Source organism: Stenella coeruleoalba (genome assembly GCF_951394435.1).
Source record: "Stenella coeruleoalba genome assembly, chromosome: 15".
Classification (NCBI taxonomy): domain Eukaryota; kingdom Metazoa; phylum Chordata; class Mammalia; order Artiodactyla; family Delphinidae; genus Stenella; species Stenella coeruleoalba.
The window spans coordinates 18,402,146-18,423,961 of NC_137161.1; the positions used below are offsets into that span (position 1 = coordinate 18,402,146).

The 21,816-nt window shown below is 40.5% G+C and overlaps 1 protein-coding gene across 2 annotated transcripts in view; it reads left to right on the plus strand.

Annotated features, from left to right (window-relative positions):
- The window catches only part of CHD6 (chromodomain helicase DNA binding protein 6), a 212,812-nt gene that overhangs the window by 112,559 nt on the left and 78,437 nt on the right, over positions 1 to 21,816 (plus strand). For both annotated transcript variants that reach the window (XM_079946401.1, XM_079946400.1), the window contains 11 exons: positions 519 to 581; positions 1,399 to 1,457; positions 2,347 to 2,464; positions 6,429 to 6,515; positions 6,718 to 6,852; positions 10,489 to 10,610; positions 11,894 to 12,137; positions 13,327 to 13,503; positions 14,177 to 14,320; positions 17,268 to 17,523; positions 18,311 to 18,521. In XM_079946401.1, coding sequence (XP_079802527.1) covers positions 519 to 581; positions 1,399 to 1,457; positions 2,347 to 2,464; positions 6,429 to 6,515; positions 6,718 to 6,852; positions 10,489 to 10,610; positions 11,894 to 12,137; positions 13,327 to 13,503; positions 14,177 to 14,320; positions 17,268 to 17,523; positions 18,311 to 18,521 — 1,616 coding nt within the window. The remainder of the gene's footprint in view (positions 1 to 518; positions 582 to 1,398; positions 1,458 to 2,346; positions 2,465 to 6,428; positions 6,516 to 6,717; positions 6,853 to 10,488; positions 10,611 to 11,893; positions 12,138 to 13,326; positions 13,504 to 14,176; positions 14,321 to 17,267; positions 17,524 to 18,310; positions 18,522 to 21,816) is intronic.

Consider the following 21,816-nt stretch of genomic DNA (forward strand, 5'->3'; position numbering starts at 1 on the left):
TCACATGCCGTTTTATCCTCCCAGTAACCCAGTGAGATACGTGTTTTTAACTCCTGTTTTAATAGACTTGGAACTAAGAGGTGTTAATTGACTAGCCCAAAGTCAATAGCTGGGCTGTGTCAGAATTGGGACCCTCTGATTCTAAAGCCCCCAGACTCTTCTGTGTTAGGTCTTTCTGAAAATTTATGCAGCAACGTGTAAGCAGTTTTGGCAGAGAAGGGAAGTCTTAGGGTCAATCTTAATGATGCTAAAGGCAGATCTGAAATGAAGAATCTGAAGCAAATCAAGAAGCAGAATAACTTCCCTGCTCACTTGGGAGGGGAAGGTGATAGGGTGTTATGCCCAGAGGTTAGAATGTGTGTGATCTTTTGATCACTCTGTGGGCTGATAGGAGGGAGACCTCAGTACTCAAACGTGAACTTTTGGACAAAGTAGTGCCTATTACAGTATTTCTTCTAGAATTATTTCATGGCTCCTGTGGTGCCGTAATTGTCTCTCTCTTTAACCTCCATCTCCAGGAGCCTCCAGAAGATGACGCAAACATCATTGAGAAGATCCTGGCATCTAAGACTGTCCAAGAGGTTCGTGGCTGATGTTTCTGGCTTGTATATCACTAGCGCAGTTTACACCCTCTGTGGAGAGATGTTTCTGGAGTGGTCATTCTTGGCTGGACTGAGAGCTAGGCAAGAGCACTGTTTGGCTAGTTGACACTTATTTTCACCTCCGTGAAAGATTTTAAGACATAAAATTCTGAAATATTTGAGTATGGCCCAAACCGATGTTTTTTTTCCTTATGATCCTAGCAAAAGGTATTGATCCTTTAGTTGCCGTAGCCCACTGAAAGTCATCAGAGGGCCAAGAAGAAGAGATGGGAAAAGACTCCCAATGAAAACATCTTTTCCTTTCAACATCCCAGGGCTGTGTAGAGAACCTCTAGAGAAAATTTCTGGCGTGAAAGAGTATGCCGGTGCCAGTGAAGGCATAGTTTCATCTTTACCTCAAGTGTTTATGAAAGTACACTTCCTTACTTTGAGAGTGAACATCACTGGAGTTTGTGGGGGACGGTTGGGAGGACGCCGGAAATGCATGTTCTCACTTCTGCAGCAGCTCTCAGAGCCCTGGGCCAGTTTGGCTTTATCAGCTGAATGCTCTCCCAGCCTGGACCTAAGAATGACACCAGGAGGATCATTTTTGTTTTTTTCTAACCTTATAGCTTACTGTGTGTTCAGCCTTTAGAAAGCCTGCTCCAGACCTGTCAGAAAAAGACCTGGGAAAATGAATATGTCCTTGAGAAATATGTTCTAAAACCAGGAAGAAGTATTGATTTACCTTTTTCGTTTGACACATAAGGGTGATCCATGGGGATCTGGGCTGATACCTGCTTGCTTTTGGTTACAGGTTCACCCCGGAGAACCCCCATTCGACTTGGAGCTGTTCTACGTCAAGTACAGGAATTTGTACGTCTATTTAATGTATTATTTGTATGTGTATTTTAAATGAATAGAACTTTCTTCTTTCATCACACCATTATCTTTTATATTTTCCAAGAACGGCCCCTAAGGCATGACCCACAGACCTTGACTGGCTCAAGTTCACCTTAGGCGGCAGTGCTTTACTTTGGCTGCGTATAGAATCACCTGGAGAGCCTTTTAAAACTACTGAAGCCCTTGCTGCACTCGAGACCCATTGGCTCATACTCTGGGAGTAGTTCTCAAGGATTGGTGTGTTTTAATATATATTTTTTTGTGTGGTACGTGGGCCTCTCACTGTGGTGGCCTCTCCCATTGAGGAGCCCAGGCTCCGGACCCGCAGGCTCAGCGGCCATGGCTCATGGGCCCAGCCGCTCCGCGGCATGTGGGGTCATCCCGGACCGGGGCACAAACCCGTGTCCCTTGCATCGGCAGGCGGACTCTCAACCACTGCACCACCAGGGAAGCCCAGGATTGGTGTGTTTTAAAAACTCCCTCTGCAGTTCCCATTTGCACCCAGAGTGGAGAACCACGGTCCTATAGCCTATACTTTTCTACCCACTTGGGTTTTTCTTTCTTTCTCTGCTGTGTGCCCACTTTCACTAATGTGCATTAACGATGGCCTGCCTATACCTGCCCTCCCTCTGCTCTGAGCCAGTTTCTCTAGAAGCCACAGAATTGCTTGGAATTGCTGCATTGTTTTGTATTCTGTTTTAGTCCTGAAGGGCAAGGCCCTTCTAAGCCCAGCCTACAGCAGTTCCACAGCAAGTCACTCCACTGCTGCTGTGTTAGACGGTCACCCGGTTATTGAAACACTTTAACGCTTGATGGTTTGCTGGTTCTGTGCTTGTCTCACAATTTGTGTGTCTTTGGATAGTTCCTACTTACACTGTAAATGGGCCACAATGGAAGAACTCGAAAAGGATCCTCGCATCGCACAGAAGATCAAGCGATTTAGGAATAAACAAGCCCAGATGAAGCACATTTTTACTGAGGTGAAGCAATGTTTACTAATTTGATCACTGCTTTTCTTGCAGTATTAAATACCGGGTTTAAGTTTCTTAATAGTTGAAGTCCTGTGTAGATCTATGGCTCAGGTGCCTGCTGATTTGTGACAAGATTTGTCCGGATTTAAGCCAAAGAAAACAAATTATCCACCAAGGAATAAGGATCAAACCTTATAAACTGATAACTCATAAGAACGTGCATCTAGGTCACGTTCTAGGGCAGAATGTACACACAGGAGGAATGTGCACACAGTTCTTTCATTTCCTGCTCTCCCCTCCCCAAAAGGGCAATTCCAAGAAGACTTAAAGTTTGGGTGTAAAAAATAAAAACAAAGCTAAAATGTTAGAAAGTAAGTAAATATATAAACTTGGGTATTTCTAAGTATGGTACCTACAGCAAGAGGAAGGATTGATGGATTTGAATATCAAAACATCTGTAGTGCCTGTAAGTTAGAAAATACCACAAATAAATCTTTAAGTAAGTACATAATGTACATAGACGTATTCCCTAATTACGTACGTGCACACATACATACAAGGCATACATTCTTCTTCTTCCAGTATGGAAACCTTATTTATATTTGCATACACACATGCATGATACACATACATATACACATGACAAATAGCTTTAATGATAAGAAATGCTCTTATAGTTCAAAAAGAAAATTACAAAATCCCAAATAGAAAAAAAATGGACAAATTAATGGGGAATTCAGAAAAGAGGGGGAAATTACTTATCAACCATACAAAAATGTAGTCCGTTTCACTAGCAGTCAAAGAAATGCAAATTAAAATGGGAATCTTCTAGTTTTCACTTATCAGATATTTGAAGGTTTTAAACATAAGTATTTTCCACTGCTGGTGAAGGTGTAGGGAAGAGACACTGTCGTCGTCACTGGTTGGGAGCATAACTTAGGATGACCTGTCAGGAACGCAGGATGACAACAGACATCACATGTCTCAATATTTGCCTATCCTTTGTCCCAGCGGTTCTGTTTCCACCATTTATTTTAAGGAAGCTATCAAGTCTTTGTGCAAAGACTTAGCTATGATAAACAGTTGTTTGTATTGGTGAAAAATTGAAAACAAAATGTTAGTTAATAGACACTTGTTAAATTATGATACATCCCACAGAATGCAGTACTGTGCAGCTAGTAAAAATGATATTGGAGGACAATTATGAACGTCATAGGAAGAGGCTTAGTGATGTTAACTATTGTTAGTTGAAAATGTCAAGCTCTTATATGAGACAGTTCCATTTTTGGGGGGTACAAGAGAGAAGAATCACCATAATAATGCATAGAAAATGTCTGAGTGTATGTGAAAATGATGACGTAATTTTCTCCATTTGATGGGATTGTGGTGATTTCTATTTTCTTTAACAGATTTTATACAGATAACTTATGAAGAAAACAATAAAAATTATTTTTTAAATGTAGCCACAAATACTAGACCTTAAGAGTGCACTGAGATGCCATCAAATTTTAGCAGATTGCTGCACATTCTTACCAATTCATTGTTCATGCTGTACTCCTTTTCTGCAAATGACGAAAAACTATTTTAGGATAATGTCAATAAGTGTTCTTTTTGTCCCAATATGGAGTCCTTTTTCTTTAGCCTTAACGTTTGGCCCCAGGCCTCTCCAGGATTGTTGTAAAGCCTGTGAGAACAGTGTTTTATGGCATTGTTCCTCTGTAGAGAATTGGAAAGGAAGGACTAGAATTGGAAGAACCATCCTGAAGCCCTGTTGGATACTCTCCCTCGGTTCCTGGAACTTCTTATTCACGCCTCTATTTTAGCGAGCATTTGCAGTGTAGTGACTTGTTTACGTGTCTGTGTCTTCCATTTTGAGCCCTGCGAGACAGACAGGGCCACGCCTTCCTCGTGGTACTTCCTATCTGTGGTACTAGGCGCAGGGTCAGCGCTCAGTCACCATGTGTTTGTGCCCAGGTAAGGGAGGAGGGTTTTCTATGCCACTCCTGCTCCAGACCCTTCAGCACTTCCTGTTGTCTTGGAATAAAGTCCAAACTACTTAATGTAGCCTACAAAGCCCCATGAATCTGGTTTCTGATTTATTCCCAAGGGAATGATTTTTTTTCCCTTGGTTGGGAATAGAAAATTGTGTTAGGATGTGTAGAAATACTGTAATGGGAATTCATACCCTTGGGGAAGGAAAGGCTTTTGAGAAGATTGGAGGCCGTCATGAAAGGAACGAGGAGTGAGAGTGGAGAGTAATTGCTGTAACACTACCTTCAGTCTTGACCTCGTCAACATTTTTGTTAATAACTTGCGTAAATGATATTCTTATGAAATAAATAATAACCTAGTTTTGAATAGAGCTTCTTCATACCCATTATTTCCAGCCGCTTTATGAGGTAGCCAGGGGCGCGTGTGAAGGAGAGTGGGGTTGGAAAGGCTGTGAGTTCCCACGCCCCACAGGGCTGGAGGCCTATGAGACCCTGACTCCTCAACACCAGACCCAGTGCTGGGAGAATAAATGACAGAATCAAAGTTCAGGTTTACCTGGACAGGCGAGGATGAATGAAATAATGAAAATGGCAATAAGTAAATGTAATGTCACACATTGGTATTTTAAAGATCTTTACAACTTTGGAGTGGGGAAAATGACCTAATAGCAGTTTGCCTTGGGCAAATTGCAGTAGCTCCTTCAGACTCAGTATCCTCCGTTTATGTAAATCAGTACTAATACTATCACCCTCACAGACTACCTGGGAGGATTAAATGACACAGTGTTGATAGAAGTGCTAAGCATGGTGCCCGACCCGTAGTCACTATTCCACAAAGGTTAGCTCTGCATCACCAAGGGATCTAGAAATGTGGCATCTGAAGAACATTGAACACCTGGGGTTAGGGAGGTGTTCCGATAGGGACGAATCAACTTGGTTACTGCTGCTCTAGAGGAAGCAGTTCACACCAATGAGTCAGTTACAGGAGGAAAATTAGGCTGTAATTTAATAGTAATAATGATAAAGATCATGATGCTACTACTGAACAGGCAGAAGTAAAGCTGTCTTGGCAGTGGGTCAGGTCTCAGAGGGCAATAAATTCCTGAACACGGGGATAATTGAATCCAAGGGTGGATTTGCAGGGATGCTGTAAAAAAAAGTGTTCCTGCGTTGATTGGAAGATGAAACTAGACGACTCCTAAAGTGCCTTCTAGCTTAAGGGGTGATAAGAACATTCCTGCACTTCAGGAGGAGGGCTCCTGGGCAAGAAAGACCCGGGTAAATGTTCTGATTCACGTGGCTTTGCAACCTTGGTCACGGTACTTATTTAACCTCTCTGAGTCAGTTTTCTCATCTGTAAAGATAATTACGACACCTGCTACTCCATAAAGTAGCTTATAGGCTAAAATGAAAGCACTGGACACACATTAAATATTTCTAAATCTTATTATTTTGTAAGTACGCTTTTTTTTTTTGAAGCATAGTGTGTTTAACAGTAAGCAGTCCTAAGGGTACAGCTCAGTGAATTTTTGCAAAATAAACACTCCTGTGTAACCAGCACCTAGATCAGGAAATAAAACATTATCAGTACCCCTGAAGCTCCTTCCATGCCTCCTTCCAATATTAACTGTTATTATTATTGGTATTAAGAAGAAAAATTATAATTCTGGATTTCCGAGGGATATCTCTGGAAATCCTCCTTGTGCTGATTTTTGCTCAGTACTGTAATGACCAACAGGAAAATCTCACCCTGGTGGGGCAACCTGTAAGGTGTCGTCGTTTCTTTAAATTCAGTCCTGAAGAGGAGGATTTGGGGACAGTAAAGAAATGTCGGTGAGGTGACTTTTATTTTCAAGCGAACCTTTTCATTCTGTGTTTCCCGCCCAATGGGGCCCAGTTGGGGGGGGGGTCACTTAAAACACTGGATGCTGGGTTGGAGGGTTGGGGGACACTTCTTAGCTCTTCTTTTTTGTTTGCCTTAGCCTGACGAAGACTTGTTCAACCCAGACTACGTGGAGGTTGATCGCATCTTGGAGGTGGCCCACACCAAGGATGCAGAAACCGGAGAGGTGGGTATTTTGCTGTTTCGACTCTTACAAAGTGTCTTTGCTGCTTGCCGAAGATATTTTGCACATTTCGTTAGCATGTGGTCCTTGTTCTCGTGGCATTCGCGTGCTGTATTGTAGGGAGGTTTTCATAGGTCTGTCAGTGTAGGACTGATTCCTGTAATGTAGTAGAAAGAATGTAAGTGTCCCTCCCATTTCCCACTAGGAAGTGACGCATTACCTGGTGAAGTGGTGCTCACTGCCTTACGAAGAAAGTACATGGGAACTGGAGGAAGATGTGGATCCTGCGAAAGTTAAAGAATTCGAATCTCTGCAAGTTCTCCCTGAAGTTAAGCATGTGGTAATGTACCCATGTCACTGTTCGGCACCTCTTGTAACATGTGATTTTAGGAGCTTGGCAATCCTGGGTGTCCCCTGGGCTGTTCTCCTGAGTGGTTTCTGTGGTGTCTTATCGTTGGTCACTGCCATTGAAACTGCTGTTCAGGGTGTGTTTCTCCCACATCACACTTTGCTAGCACTCAGGTCAGCTTTACATCCAGCTCTACTTTGAGGTATGTGACATTTCAGAAGCTTGGCTATGAGCTTTGATTTATTGGTGTATGGCTGTCAGATGGAGTCAGTAAGATAGAAGGTAAGAAATGCCTGGCTTGGGAAAGAAGCTCAGTAAGTTGTTAGCATCTTTCTTGTTCCTGTTTCTTATCCCTTGCTCCATTGGTGATCTCTTTTCTTCAGTTTTATCCTTTGCCTTTACTCAAGTGGAATATTCTTACAGGGAAGAACTGTCTTTCTCTATAGATCGCTGGGACTTTGCAGAGAAAACATAGGTTTTCAGTACGTTTTTGTTGAATTGGTTTGTTTTTCTGATTCTGGATTATTACCACCAAGCTGCAAAAATGTCAGAGGAGGCAGAATTGGGATAGAGCCCAGTTAAGATGTGACTAACTTGGGAAAAGAATCAGAGCTGTGAAAGAATATAACTATAGACTGGAATGATCATTTTCTATTTTTTTTAAATCACTATTTTTATATGAAAAACTCTTATGCAGTTCCTTATTGTTGTTTTTATATATATCACTGGGAAAGTTGGGACTTCAAAGGCAAGACTTTGACACTGAACTTAGATCCCTGTCGGAGTCCATCCAAAAGCAGTTTTGCTTTTGTTTCTTGGCTCTGAAGGGTATAGAGGTATCTTGAGATGCGGAACTGTGATTAGAAACCTGTGTATTTTACAGTGTTTGTCTACATGATTGATTAATGAATTTTTCTCTCAACCCTCTCCTATAACAGTTGTCCATTTAAAATTCAACTTGTTGGTCATTTACTAAGCACCTGCTGTAGGTTGATTCTTGTGTGGGACAGAGTAAGAAAGTAGGTCCAGGCCCTGCCCCAGGAGCTCACAGGCTGACGGAAGAAGCATGTGTGTGCAGGACAAATATGGCACCAGGCTAATTGGGGCATGTGGCCCAAAGCAAAAGCAAACCAGTGGGGGAGCAGAGAGTCGAGAGAATTTCATTGTGAAGCTAGTTCTAAGTTATCGTCTAGAAGTAATCAAGACTCTTACTCTCTCAGCCTGAATCCCACTTATTTCTTCAGACTGACTACCTGCGCTTGGCGAGAATATGAATGCAAGTGTTTTCAGTCAGTTTCCCTTTTCCTTTCCTTCTTTGCTGTTGTGATGCTCCTGTCCTCCTCATCTCTCAGTGAACTATGAGATCATTTCACACCTGTCTCTTTTGGTTTCTAATTTATTTGTTCTCTCATTTAGAAGGTATGTTTTGAAATTTTTCTCATCCTAAATTGGAATGGTAGCTCAAAATATAATTAAAGTTGTCTTTTTATGTTCTAAGAGAAGGGCTGGCTCCAAATGATACTTTAACTGAATAATTTTTTTTTTTTAAGGGATCTTATCCTGGGCTTTGAAGTTTAGAGATAACCCTACCACTCTTGATGAATAGGACATTCCATCACTAAAAGCTTTTTGGTAAAAAATTGGTCACATGTAGGTCAGATATGGAATTTTGGGAGAGCAAGAAATGAGTGTCAGTAACGATTGTGCAAAGAGAGTAGCAGTCATTTAATAGTCAAGACCCACCTTGGAGACTCCAAGAATCAGTTCTCTTCTGAATTTAATAGTAGCCACTAAAGGTTGTGGGGCCTTGGGGTAAGTTACTTGCTGTAGTCTGTACCACTTAGGAGCCAACTGGACTAGGCATCGGGAATTTCTAGCTGATTTCAAGCCTTATCCTTAGATGGCTGGTCATGTTAATGGTGATGTAAAACTAAAACCTTTAGCACTGGAGAAAGAGGGAAAACCCAGAGGAGTGACTGGGTTAGAGCGTGATGCCTCTACATCAGGAGCGCTACCAAGGCAGCAAAGTAGAAACCTGCAATGCTAGGAGTGAGCCACTTCAGTCGCTAGAGATGAGGAACATTCCAGGAAGTCTCCCCATAGTATCTGGTAGAGTAGAGTGCCATTAAAATGAGTTACATGGACTTCAGGGATCCAGGCTGAATGATTCCTGTAGGTTGAGAAGAATGTAATTTCTTTAAGGGAACAGAGCAAGAGAGTTTCTATAGGAATATCTTTGCTTAAGAGCTTTCTCTTTAAAATTAATTTTTTGACATAATAAATTATTTTCCCCTTTATTTCTAAAAACACCTTTGCCTATGTGCTGATAGTAATATTCAACAGAGTTCTATTTCAAGGGGCTTAGCCTAACTACAGCTATAGTAATTTTGTAGGTAAGTTGTGGTGTGTAAGTTTCTGAAAGACCACACTTTCAGTGGTCTGAACAGATTGGACAGATCACACTTATCTCCAAATATCAGTGATATGAAATGATTGGGAATATTTTATTAAATTTCACAAGTGGAAGGCTTCGTTTTAGTTAATGGCATATTTCAGGAGTAAACTTTATTGTAATACTCCAAAGTAGAACTACCAAAGACTACAATTGCTGTTAGAAAAGCTAAATCTCAAAATTCTCATTTATATAACGATAGGCATAGCTAAAAGTTTTTATTTTTAAGACCTTGAAGTGTCAACTTAGGGGCTCAATTTGTCTAGAAGCAAAATAATCAAGTCTATGTCCAAATAATATAAATAAACAAAATTTTTAGGTAGGAAGACTTAATACCTAAAAATTAAAATTTTCCCCAGATTAATCAAAATTCCAATAGAATTTTAAGGGAACTTGAAATTGATTCTACAGTTATACAGAATACTAAATAAGACGGAATAGCCAAGACATTTTTGAAAAATAATTCCCCATCAGATATAAAGCTGTAGTAATTCAAAAGTGTGGTTTTATTGCAATAAGAGACAGTGCAGTAGGACAGAATGAAGACTCTAGATAAAGCTTCCTGGATATATTAGAACTTATATGATAAAAATGCCATTTCATATCAATAAAGATCAATTACATTTAGAAATTGGTGTTTCATATGGGAAAATAAAATAAGATTGCTATTATGTTCATGGTGAATTTAAAGAATTTACAGTTTTGATTATATAGGCTTTGGGCTTTACTCTAGAAACTAATCAAGAAAATATTTGACCCAGTATATTTTCCTGAGCTGATACCACAAGGACAAACAACAACAAAAAAATTCTGTCTATAGAAAACTAAAAAACCTGACTAATACTGGCTTGTAGGGAAATTAAAATGTAAGTGGGAGTGATTTCTAAGAGTCTCAATAAAGCAATATAATACTTATCAAGATTTTAGGTGGGTCTGTTTCTCTTCTTCATTAATTGCTTGCAAATTTTATAGAGGTGTTCTTAGTTTAATCTGCTGAAATCTAGAAAATACAGGACTGGCTCATTAATCAGAAGACAGTAGCTGCAGTTTGCAGCCAGCTGTAGGACAGCGTTTGAGATTTACCACCTTCCCCATCATTGCCCTGTGTCCCTCTGCACATTTTGCTCCTGAAGCATCATTCTCTGTGTCTTGTGCTCTCTGCTCTCCTTCCCTAGGAGCGACCTGCCTCAGACTCCTGGCAGAAACTTGAGAAGTCTCGAGAGTATAAGAACAGTAACCAGCTCCGGGAGTACCAGCTGGAGGGGATGAACTGGCTTCTTTTTAACTGGTATAACAGGTGCGGAAGCAGAACCGGTCCTGTCTTCAGGGATGATGTTTCTACCAGATGTTTGTGCCTGGAAGGAGATTGTGGGCTTAGCCCGCATGGAGTAGCAATAGCAGAGCGGCAAGGGAGTGCGTCGGAGCCACTGGTTTGGTGGTGATCTTTGCACATCAGGCACACCAGGACTTTATTTTTTATGTCAGATTTGGTTTGGTTTGGTTTGGTTTCTCCAACCAAGAGGAGTGATCTTTAGACATCACTGACTTTGTCCTTTTTTTTTCTTTGCCAGTCTAACCAAAAGGTTGGGCTCAACCTAGATGAAACAAAACCCAGAAGATCCTTTAAAACTGTTTTTTATCTCCCAGCCTTCAGCAAAAGTTGGCTCTAAAGGGGAATGGATCTGGATTCTAGCCCCGACTCTGCTACTTGTTTATGAGCCATGGGTGGCCTAGACTTGTAATACTCAGTTTTCAACTCTGTGCTTTAGTTCCTATCAGAATCTAAATGAAACAGATGAAATTTGAGAAAGATGAGTCGAGATTTTCTTAACATTCTAGAGTGTACCCCCGGTGTCGATTTTTAAAGACAATATGTAGTGGAACAGCACACCAAGCTGGAACTCTGGAGACCTGTGTTCTAGCCTTGTCTCTGCCACCTGTTCACAGTGTGAGTCAGGGCACAGCTCACTCAGACACTCCAGGTCTGGGGTTGCCCACCTGTACAGTCAGGAGCAAGACCGGACAGGGGCCACACTCTTCAGGGGTCACACTCTTCAGGGGTCACACTCTTCCAGGGTCACAGCTGTGTGCAGTCCATGATTCTGAATCACCACAGGAGACCAGCATTTTTAACTCTTGACACGGAACTTAGTATGTGGGTTAAAAGTTTGTCCTTTGATAACGCAAGTAATAGACAATGAGAATCATGCAACTTATGTTTCTGTTTTTGCCTTGGCTTCCATGAAGTTTGTCAGGTAGAGAAACTGGCTTAGATTTGAGGCATTTTTTTTTTCTCCTTGTTTCAGTATTATTTTAATTTTTGGTATTTTTAGTTTATACTTAAATGGACCTATTTCACGTATTTTCTCACAAGTTGCAATAGTTCCTTTTTGGAAGTAGGCAGGGTGTGAACAATGATAATAGAAACTTGCTTACGTTGTATCTCTGGAAAATGCTGATAAAACCTTCACTGATGACCTTACAGGTCAAGGTACGCTTCTGAAGTATCTTTTTATTTATACCCAACCTCTGCCTCTTTCCTATATTGATGATGAAATATCTGTGTTTCTTACTCTGCAGAAAAAACTGCATTTTGGCTGATGAGATGGGCCTAGGGAAAACCATCCAGTCCATCACATTCCTTTCAGAAATATTCCTCAGGGGAATCCACGGCCCTTTCCTCATCATTGCCCCACTCTCCACCATCACTAACTGGGAGCGGGAGTTCCGGACGTGGACAGAGATGAACGCCATCGTGTACCACGGCAGCCAGATCAGCAGGCAGATGATCCAGCAGTATGAGATGGTGTACCGAGATGCACAGGTGAGCCCTCCACCCGTCACAGAGACCTGGGACAGCTTTCTGACATCATGGTTCAAAACAGCCTTTCCGTCCCTTGTCTTCCAGAGTTTAATGCCCTGCATTGGGTTACTGTTGGCTTACTCTGTAGAGTCACATGTTTATTGCGGTAGACTTCTTACTCCTTCCTGGTAATTTAATTTGTGATAAAACACAGAATTGGAGGGCATGCTTTCCACTCTGACATATACCAGAGGCTCTTTAGGACACGGAAAGCTTGGCTTCTTGGTTGGCTTACGAAGTTGCTTTTACATGCACAAGGTTTTGTCTGAGTTGTTACGTGCTCAGTGAAGAAAGTGAGCGGAGGAATTCGTGTACAAAGGAAGGATTCTCAGCCAGGGAGTTTGGAGAGAGAGGGAAGGTTAACAGATTTGACGTGGAAGGATGAAGAGAAAACAAATGGTTAAAGGCACAATAGAATTTTTTAAGACATTTTTGTTTTTGAACATCTCACTTTGCTGAGTATCCTTGTATGTTTGTTCGGAGCACTGGTTTTTATAAATAAGGTGAAAATTAAATGAACTCAGAGGAAAGGCAGCGCTCACCCCAGAGGTTTCACAGACAGCAGGAGGAGACACTGAGAAGAAATTTAAGACGTGCTGTAACGTGAAGCTCTGCTTTTTAAAGCGATGGTAGCACTAAGATAGGCTGAAAGACAAAGGTGTGTCCTGCCTGGTAGCACTTGTCCTGGGTGAATCAGGATCATGATGTCGAATCTGTTCTAGAACCCAAGTTACGAGGTGAAATTAATTTTACCTGAAAAGTAGCAAAGAGGGTTTCCTTGGGCATTCCAGCTATGCATAGACCAGCTTCTGGCTGGGAATGTGTGAATCAGCACCCATCTGCTTTCCTTATCATGACAGTAAATAAATAAAAAGCTTCCTTTTCGGCCTTCCACATGGCTCCTCTGTCTCACTTTTGTGAGGGTACGTGCTCTCTTGCTTTTGTTTCATTGATGTAATGGGGTCTCTCTCTTCTCTAAATAGCTGGTTCATTGTCGTATTCTCTCTCTTCTCAACTGAAGAAGAAGTGCTTATTGGCTCTCACCTATATGCTAGCATTTATAGTGTTGCCTCCTCTAACCCAGCCGGTAACCCAGTAGCTGGATTCTCTGGCCCTGCGTAAAGCTTTGTCTTTGCTTCTGTCATCTCAGGGAAACCCACTGTCAGGAGTCTTCAAGTTCCATGTCGTCATTACAACGTTTGAGATGATCCTGGCAGACTGCCCAGAGCTGAAGAAGATTCACTGGAGCTGTGTGATCATTGATGAAGCCCACAGATTGAAGAATAGGAACTGCAAACTTCTGGAGGGCCTGAAGCTCATGGCCCTGGTGAGAGTTGGCAGGCTCTTTGCATAAACACAGGCCCCTTCTGTTCACAGTAGAGGAAGCATTCTTTAGCCATCTGCATGCAGCTTACTTGTGCACAGTCTGCTCACCCTAGATTTTCTTTTTGCCCACCATGGCTCTGATCGTGCAGGAAGCAAATTTTTTTCGTTATGAACTGGGTCAACAATTTGGCCTTTGCCACAGACTGATTCCCAGAGGGACCCAGGGAAATCTTAAATACCATGAAATTTGTGACCTGGAAATGTAAGATGTTTTGACTTGTTTCCAGGTCCCTGAATGATCTGGTACCAAAGGTGATGGCCTTCAGCATTACTCCTCGGCACAGTGCCCAGTCTGTGGCAGGCAGGCACTCCATAATATCAAATGAATGAATGGATGAATGAATGGGTGCTTTAACTAACGTGAAATTGCTCCTGGGCTCAGGGATGTGAAAGGAAGGTTGATCTGGTTATTGATGTTGTCACACTTATTCTGTAGAGTCACATGTTTTATAACCAACCTCTGCCTCTTTCCTATATTGATGATGAAGTATCATCATCTGGCAAAACAGAATTGCCACCAATAAAGCCCAGAATGCCCTGGCATCATTTTCCCACCAAAACCTGCTGTTTTGGTGGTTCAGACCCTGTTCATCCCGTGCTGTGAATCCATGCAGGAACACAAGGTGCTGCTCACAGGGACGCCCTTGCAGAACTCGGTGGAGGAGCTCTTCAGTCTGCTCAACTTCCTGGAGCCGTCACAGTTTCCTTCAGAGACTGCTTTCTTGGAGGAGTTTGGAGATCTGAAAACAGAGGAGCAGGTAAATAGGAGCCTGAAGGATTTGAGGAGACAATGTGGTAATGACCCTCACCATCAAGGGAAAAACAAGTCACCATGGGGACAGGAGTTAGCAAGTTCTCACATCTCTCGTAAAATGAGCATTGCCTCCTTTATTTCATTTGTTTATGTTGAAGAGGATAAACTGATTATTAGCAGTTCTTATAACTCCAAAGAATAAATGAATCAACATCCAAAATGCCTTATATCCGGCCTCCTGCCTTCACTGATCTCATATGTAAGTTCAGTGATTTTGTTCATAGCTCTGGCCTCAGGGGCTTGCTTCCCTCCTCCTCTGCCTTCTTCATCCTTCATCCCTCCTCCATCACCTGCAACATGTTTCCAGGCTCATTTTCTTGAGTGCAACAAAATACACAGGTAGTGAGGAAAAGAAGGCAGGTGTATATACCAGAGTAGTGGGCAAGTTCAGTTTTTTCCAAATCAACTAAATGTCCTGTTTTCAAAGATCTGGTTCTGCGTCTAGCTTATTAGACTCAAAGCTGTTTCAAAACAAACCAATCTATCTACTACGGGTAGAAATCTCAACTGGACATTGCAGAAATGAGGCAGACAAGTTTAAATGCCGTAAGAGGAACAGTTAATAGAGCTGAGGACTTTTAAAGGCGAGAAAGGTCACATCTGTTTGGAAATTAGGAACGGCTTCATGGAGAAAGTATAATTTGAGAATAGACTTTTAAGCGTGGGTAAGTTTTCAGTAGGCAGAGAGAGAGAGATGATGACTGCTTTGCATAGGAAAAAAATAATCATAATCAGCCGTGGAATTTATTCAGTAGTTGGGAATCATCTGGGTTGAGCTGGAAACAGGATGGATGAATTGAGGAGTATGAAGCCGGAGGAGTTTAGCGACATATTGTGGGAAGATCTTGAAAGACAGGTTGAAGGGTTTGGTAAGCATTAGAGAAGCAGTGCAGGGCTTTGATTGCAGGAATAATTAGTTCTGCTAAATTAATCTAGCAATGGTGTGAGAGTGGGTTGGGGCCAAGAATTTGGGAACTGAGAAGGTTTGGAAATTTCACTAACAGAGAAATCAAGAGTACACTCTGTGGTCCCAGTCTGTTTGTTTCTTCTTCTGTGGCGAGTCAGACTTTGAGAGCAGTGAATAATCAAACTTAATTCCACTTCTCGACATTTGCAGTATCTATTGATCTTTCAAAAGCCAGCTCCAACCCTCTCTCCATTTGTGGACCATTAGAAATGCATCCTCTTCTCCCATTGCACTTATTTTGTGGTATGCATTTTTTCTTCTTCCTAGACAATGATCTCCTTGAGGACAAGGCCCACATCTTCTGCAAAGTTGTGTTTGTTGTATTGACCAGCAGTGTCTGGCATGTAGTATACTCTAAATGATTCAAGGTATGAACCAAGTGAAGGGCAAAAGCTGAATCCAGCATGTGGCAGATTGGCATTTGTCCCTGTCTTTAACGATTACCTAGCTGTGTCTCTCCTCTTTGGGTTCTTACATAGTAATTCCTTATCCATTTGGGGGATTACAATCCTAAGTACCATGATTGCTAAAACAAAGCATTCATTAAATGGATTAGATTTAAGATTGGGGTTAGTTAGGAGCAAACCACAAAAACGGCACCAACTGTCTATATATCTGGTTATAAAGTAAAGCATATTCATCATTGTTTAAAACCTGCTCCAGGAAGTAACTCTTCTAAATCACTCTCTGTAAATCACTTTATATTTCATCAGGAAGCATTGGTACAGCCCACAATTTATTTCTGCAGAATCTACCCCTTCTGAAAGTTTTGAACAGCTCTTTATGACTTGAAACTTGATCTTTTGCACTTGCCTTTTCTCTTATTTTCCCACCAGGATTAATCTTATTGGTATCATGTTTTAGCTCAGGGTGAACTCAGGTGCCTTGACTTTGAATCCCTTCTCTGCCCTCTTCTTGGGAGAGTGAGCAAGTCCCTGTGCCAGTGCGGTCAAGTGCGTAGAGATCTGCTGTCCAGGCCTGGACCGTTAGGAGAAGAACAGACAAATCATAGCAAAGCATATGATCAGGCTCAAAGTGCCCCTGAGATGACAGCTTGCATGATGGAGTGGGAGGTGTCACCTTACCACATTAATGCTCTACATAGTGCTACCCCCAAACTTGTTTGCTGCTGTCGTTATTTAGATGTAGGAGGAATCCATTTCCAGATTGCCTCTGCTTCTTTTTCTTTTTTTAATTTGATGTAAATGACAACAACATTATATTAGTTTCGGATATATGGCATGATGATTCAGTATATGTAGTGTATATTATAAAGTGATCACCACAATAAATCTAGTTAACATCCATCACCATACATACATAAATTCTTTTTTCTAGTGATGAGAGGTCTTAAGGTCTACTCTCTTAGCAACTTTCAAATATACAATATAGTATCACTAACTAGAGTCACCTTGCTGTACGTTACATCCCCAGGACTTATTTATTTTATAACTGGAAGTTTGTACCTTTTGACCCCCTTCATCCATGTTGCCCACCCCCAGATTCCGTCTGCCTCTCACTTTGTTCTTTCAGCATCTTCCCTTTGTAAGGTATCACTTGTACCTTCTAACGTGGCTTAAAATATTCCTCAGGTAATTGCTGCACAAGTGTGCGTGTGAGAGAGAGAGGTTTGTTTTCTCCATCCAGAAGAGGTCCTGTCTTTGTATCTTTCTCCCTTTGTATCTTGTAAGGTTGCCACATAGGTTCTCAGTAATTGCTTGCGAATTAAAACCAGATCCCTTTTTTCCCTTCAGTCCTATTATAAGCTCGTCATGTTCAGGGATCAGGCATGATCTTTCATTTAATCTGCTGCCACAGTACTATGATTAGGTGCTCAAGAGATTGTAGTGAATGTTGGAATACCCCAGTAACGGTTATTGAATCGGGATTGGGGCAGGTGAACAGGTCTCATTTTCCTGGGCAGGTGAAGAAACTGCAGTCTATCCTCAAACCAATGATGCTTCGGCGGCTGAAAGATGACGTGGAAAAGAACCTTGCTCCCAAACAAGAGACAATCATCGAAGTAGAGCTGACCAATATCCAGAAGAAGTACTACCGTGCCATCCTGGAGAAGAACTTTTCCTTCCTGACCAAGGGGGCCAATCAGCACAACATGCCCAATCTCATCAACACCATGATGGAGCTGAGGAAGTGCTGTAACCACCCCTACCTGATCAACGGTGAGTGGGGGACATGGGGCAGGCATCTTGATCGCCAGCAGTCTAATGTTATCAAGTTCCCATGGAATGCCAGGGTGTGTATTCTGACCTTTTTACAGAGTATTAAACTGAGGTTCAAAGAGGTTGATGGATCTGCCTAAGCAGTCTGGCCAGTGAGTATACAGAGCCCTGTTTTGAGCCTACCTCTACCAATTCTCTGCCCATCAGAAGGTGGATATCAATTGTCAGCCTGCTGTCCTTTGTGTACCTGCGGTCTAGTCCACACTTTCCACTTGGTGCAGGGAGATGTGTTACTTCATTGAAAAAATGATCATGGTGCAATGAGATTAAAACTCTCTGCAGATAAATTAACAGTTAACTATACTGAGTAGAGAACGTGTTGGAAGGTTTTTTTTATTATTTTACAATAAAACTTTTTATAAAATTTTATATCAAAATATGGCTTGGATTTACTGATCCCAAGCTTTTATGGTACGAGAGGTGTGTCTTTTTGTCAGCTTTCTCTGAAGGTTTCTTCACTTGCCTAAGTCAGCTTGGTATTTCAGATCCTTCCTCTCTTTGGTCAGACTTCCCAGGAAAGCAGAGCACCTGTGTTCTCTGCAGAACAGCCCTGCCGCCTCTAGAGCCCTCTGCTGAGGGCATGGGATGGACACACAGCATTGCCTCACTGGACTGTTGGTTTGGGACCTAAGAATTCATTTCATTTTTTTCTAGGCTCTGTCAAGCAGAGGGTAGCTATTACTCTTATAGTTTGTTCAGAGAATAGTTTTGTTCCATTCTTTTTCAGGGGCAGAGGAGAAAATTCTGGAGGACTTCCGGAAAACCCACAGCCCTGATGCCCCCGACTTTCAGCTGCAGGCCATGATTCAGGCAGCAGGGAAGCTGGTGCTGATTGATAAACTGCTCCCTAAGCTGATTGCTGGCGGCCACAAAGTACTCATCTTCTCCCAGATGGTGCGCTGTCTCGACATCCTGGAAGATTATCTCATCCAGAGAAGGTGAGCCTTGTGTCAGAGCTGTGCATCAAGCACTGCAAGCAGTTCCTTTTCTTTGGTGCCTTTTTGATTCATTCAAAAATTATGTTTTAACAAGAAAAAAGCATTAAAAAAGAGACATAAGAAATCTTCTCATAAAGATAGACTAAAATTCAGAGTAGAATCTTATGACCAGTTTTAACTGTCTAGAGTGAATTTCCTAGCCTATGATGTGGAGCCCTTGCTTTGCTTAAAAAATAAATTTTACATGTTTATTTATATTCTCTTTAGTTGGAAGAAACAATTCAGTTAGCATTACAGAAGGTTAAGAAAATAATGTTGTTGTTTTTTTCCCTTAATAATGATGAGAAAAATACACCCTGGAAAGCATCACTGTATCAAGTTGCTGAAAGGAGGGCACAAGCTGACAACTGCCAGAAAAAGAACTTGGGGATGTTTTATGTCTTAGCAAACGCTCTAAAGTTTTATGATAGCACTCACTATGGCATCCCAGCTTATTTTTTTGTTCATACTCCTGTAATTCCTTGAACCTAAGTTCCATTACTTATGCAGGTGAAAAGCCTGGGGTGTTATGTGTGGGTTGTTTGGAGTCTATATGGGTACTACATTTGTTACATTATACACTGTATCTTCCATTTCCAGTCATTGGGATACATCAATCATCTGAATGGCAAATGAATTTTTAAAATTTACTCTTAATCATAAAGACTTCTCCAGATCTTAGAAACTATTAGCCAAGGCATTGCTAGGTTTAAAGGACATCCTTATTTTTATATAGTCATCATAGCAAATCTCTGATGTGTTAAATGTTCTGCTCCTTAAAGAGTCTGTTTGTCCTTATAACATGTAATTTATAGAAAAAGTATTAAAGGAAACGACCAATTTAACTATGGGTTATGCTGACATTTAATATTACATAAATAATTCTCCAAAATCGGATTAGGCAATAAAAGAATTTCTCAGAGCCCTGTAGTGGAGATCTTTAGGTTAGGAATTCTTGAGACTTACATTGTTTTTTTTCTTTGAAGAATATATTGAAACTAGAAAGCAGTTTCGTATTTTATAAATTCACTATATATGAATTACCAGAACACTTGCTTCTTATGTAAATATATTATCTCACTCTTCAAAATGTATGCAACTACTAGTTTGCAGTTTTTTTTAAAGATACCCCAAAATGTGTAATGAACAGACTTTTGCTAAGTTCAGATGTCTTTATTTAGCTCCCTTATATGCTATTTTTCCTTATCATTTATTGGTTATTTTTGTTTTCAAATTGTCTAAAAATTACAGTTTTTCTTGAAACTAGGGACACGTTATAATACCACCACCTGCTCGAAGTTTCCATTCACACTTGGGCATTTATCTTTTTAGTCTTTTTTTCTTTGTGCATACATATATTTATTGTTGTTGATTTGTTTGAATTGGGATCATATTTTACATTCTGCTTTGTAACTCACCTTTTTATTTAACATACTTTGAACTTTTTTCTTTAATTCTTCTTCTACCACATAGTTTTGATGATCTGCATGATACTCTGTCTTATAGGTTGTTTTCAATTTTTCAGCATTTTAAGGAACTCTGTGAATATCGCTTTGCATTCGTTGTGAACGTTTCCAGTTATTTCCTTAGAATACATTATGATGTATATTTTAAAAAGCATTTAATACATATTTCCAAAACACCCTCTAGAAAGACATTTTTACTGTGTCTTTTAATGGCGTATGAGAATGACTTTTCTTTCATACTCTGATCAATACTGTTTTTGCGTTTTAGTCTTTGCTGATTCAGTAAGCCAAAATTATGGTCTGTTGTTTTAATTTGTATTTCTGATTATTAATGACAGTTTCATATTTATTAGCTGTTTATATTTCTCTTTTTGTGCATTGCTTTATTCATGTTCTTTCTCCATTTTTTTTGTTACTCTTTGCCTTTTTGTTTATTAATTTATAAGAATGGCTTGTTTACTTAAGAATATGGTGCAAATACTTCCCCAGTGTTGTTCTTGACTTTTTCTTTATGGCTATGGGTTTTTGTTTGTTTATTTTATTCTTAGAAGTTTTAAATTTTATAATAGTCAAATCTCTCAGTCTTAAAACAGCTTTAAATAAACTTAAGTACTTATTTATGCTTAAATTAATATGCTTAAAAAGGCTTCCCCCACCTCTCAACTATGCAGTATTCTGAAGTATTTTCTTTTCACTCTCTTATGGCTTCTTTACCCCAGCTCTGCACCCAACAGGATCTTCTGACTTTAATATCATCATTACTTTTCTCTTTTTGATTTAGTTTTTAAATTTTCTTCAAAGTTATACATGCACATAATTTAAAGAGCCAAATTATTCTGTTAGACCTATGAAAAATAGCATTTCCTGATACCACCACATACCCCCAGTTCCCCCCCACCTGAAGCATTTACTTTAAACTCCTTATGCTATTTCTTTTGGTATTTATAGCTATATCTCTAAGTAATGTTAGTAACTGTAATTTTTTTTTTCCGTTTTAAGTATTATCTGTTCTCACTATGGAAGATGAATATTTCCCTTCTTTCACTGCCCCTCGTAATTACCACATGTGCAACTCCTGTCCTCTCATCTTCCCAACCTGCCATGCAATACTTTGGGTTAAATTAATATTCAGTGTTTATTATGATTTATGTAAATGCTGAGTTATAGCTCAGCCATGTAGTATGCTGTTTACTGTTTCTTTCTTGCACAATTTTTATTTTTCCCTGAAGCTAAAAATTATTTTTTATTCGGTGCATACTTTTAAATATACTTATTATAATTCAGCTCCAAAATTTACTCTGGTTGTCTAAATCTCCTCTTGTTACGTTCAAGCACATCAGTTTCGTTTCTGAGCCGTCTCTCCCAGGACCTTCTTTCTTCTCTCTGGGCAGTTACCCTTCCTGCCTAGTACACAGTTGCCATCTGTGATCTCTCTTCGTTTATCACACTGACAAGTTTCTTTCCTTCCCTCTTGAGTCAAATCTTGTTGGTGGATCCCATGTACCTCTTTTGGGAGCTTCTGAGAAAGGGTGAATGATAAGTGAATTTGAGACTTTGTCAGAATGTTTTCAGTTTACTCTCATTCTTGAGCAGTAGTTTGGTTGAGTTTGAGGTACTAGGTCAGAAGTCACTTTCCCACAGAATTTTGAAGATGTTAGTTTACTGTCTTCTAGCTTCCAGGATTGTTGAGAGGTTCACAGCCCTTCCAATTCCTGGTCTGTGTATGTGACATGTTTTTTCTGTTTAGAAGCTTTGATATACCCTTTTTGTCCCAGTCCTGTGAAATCTGA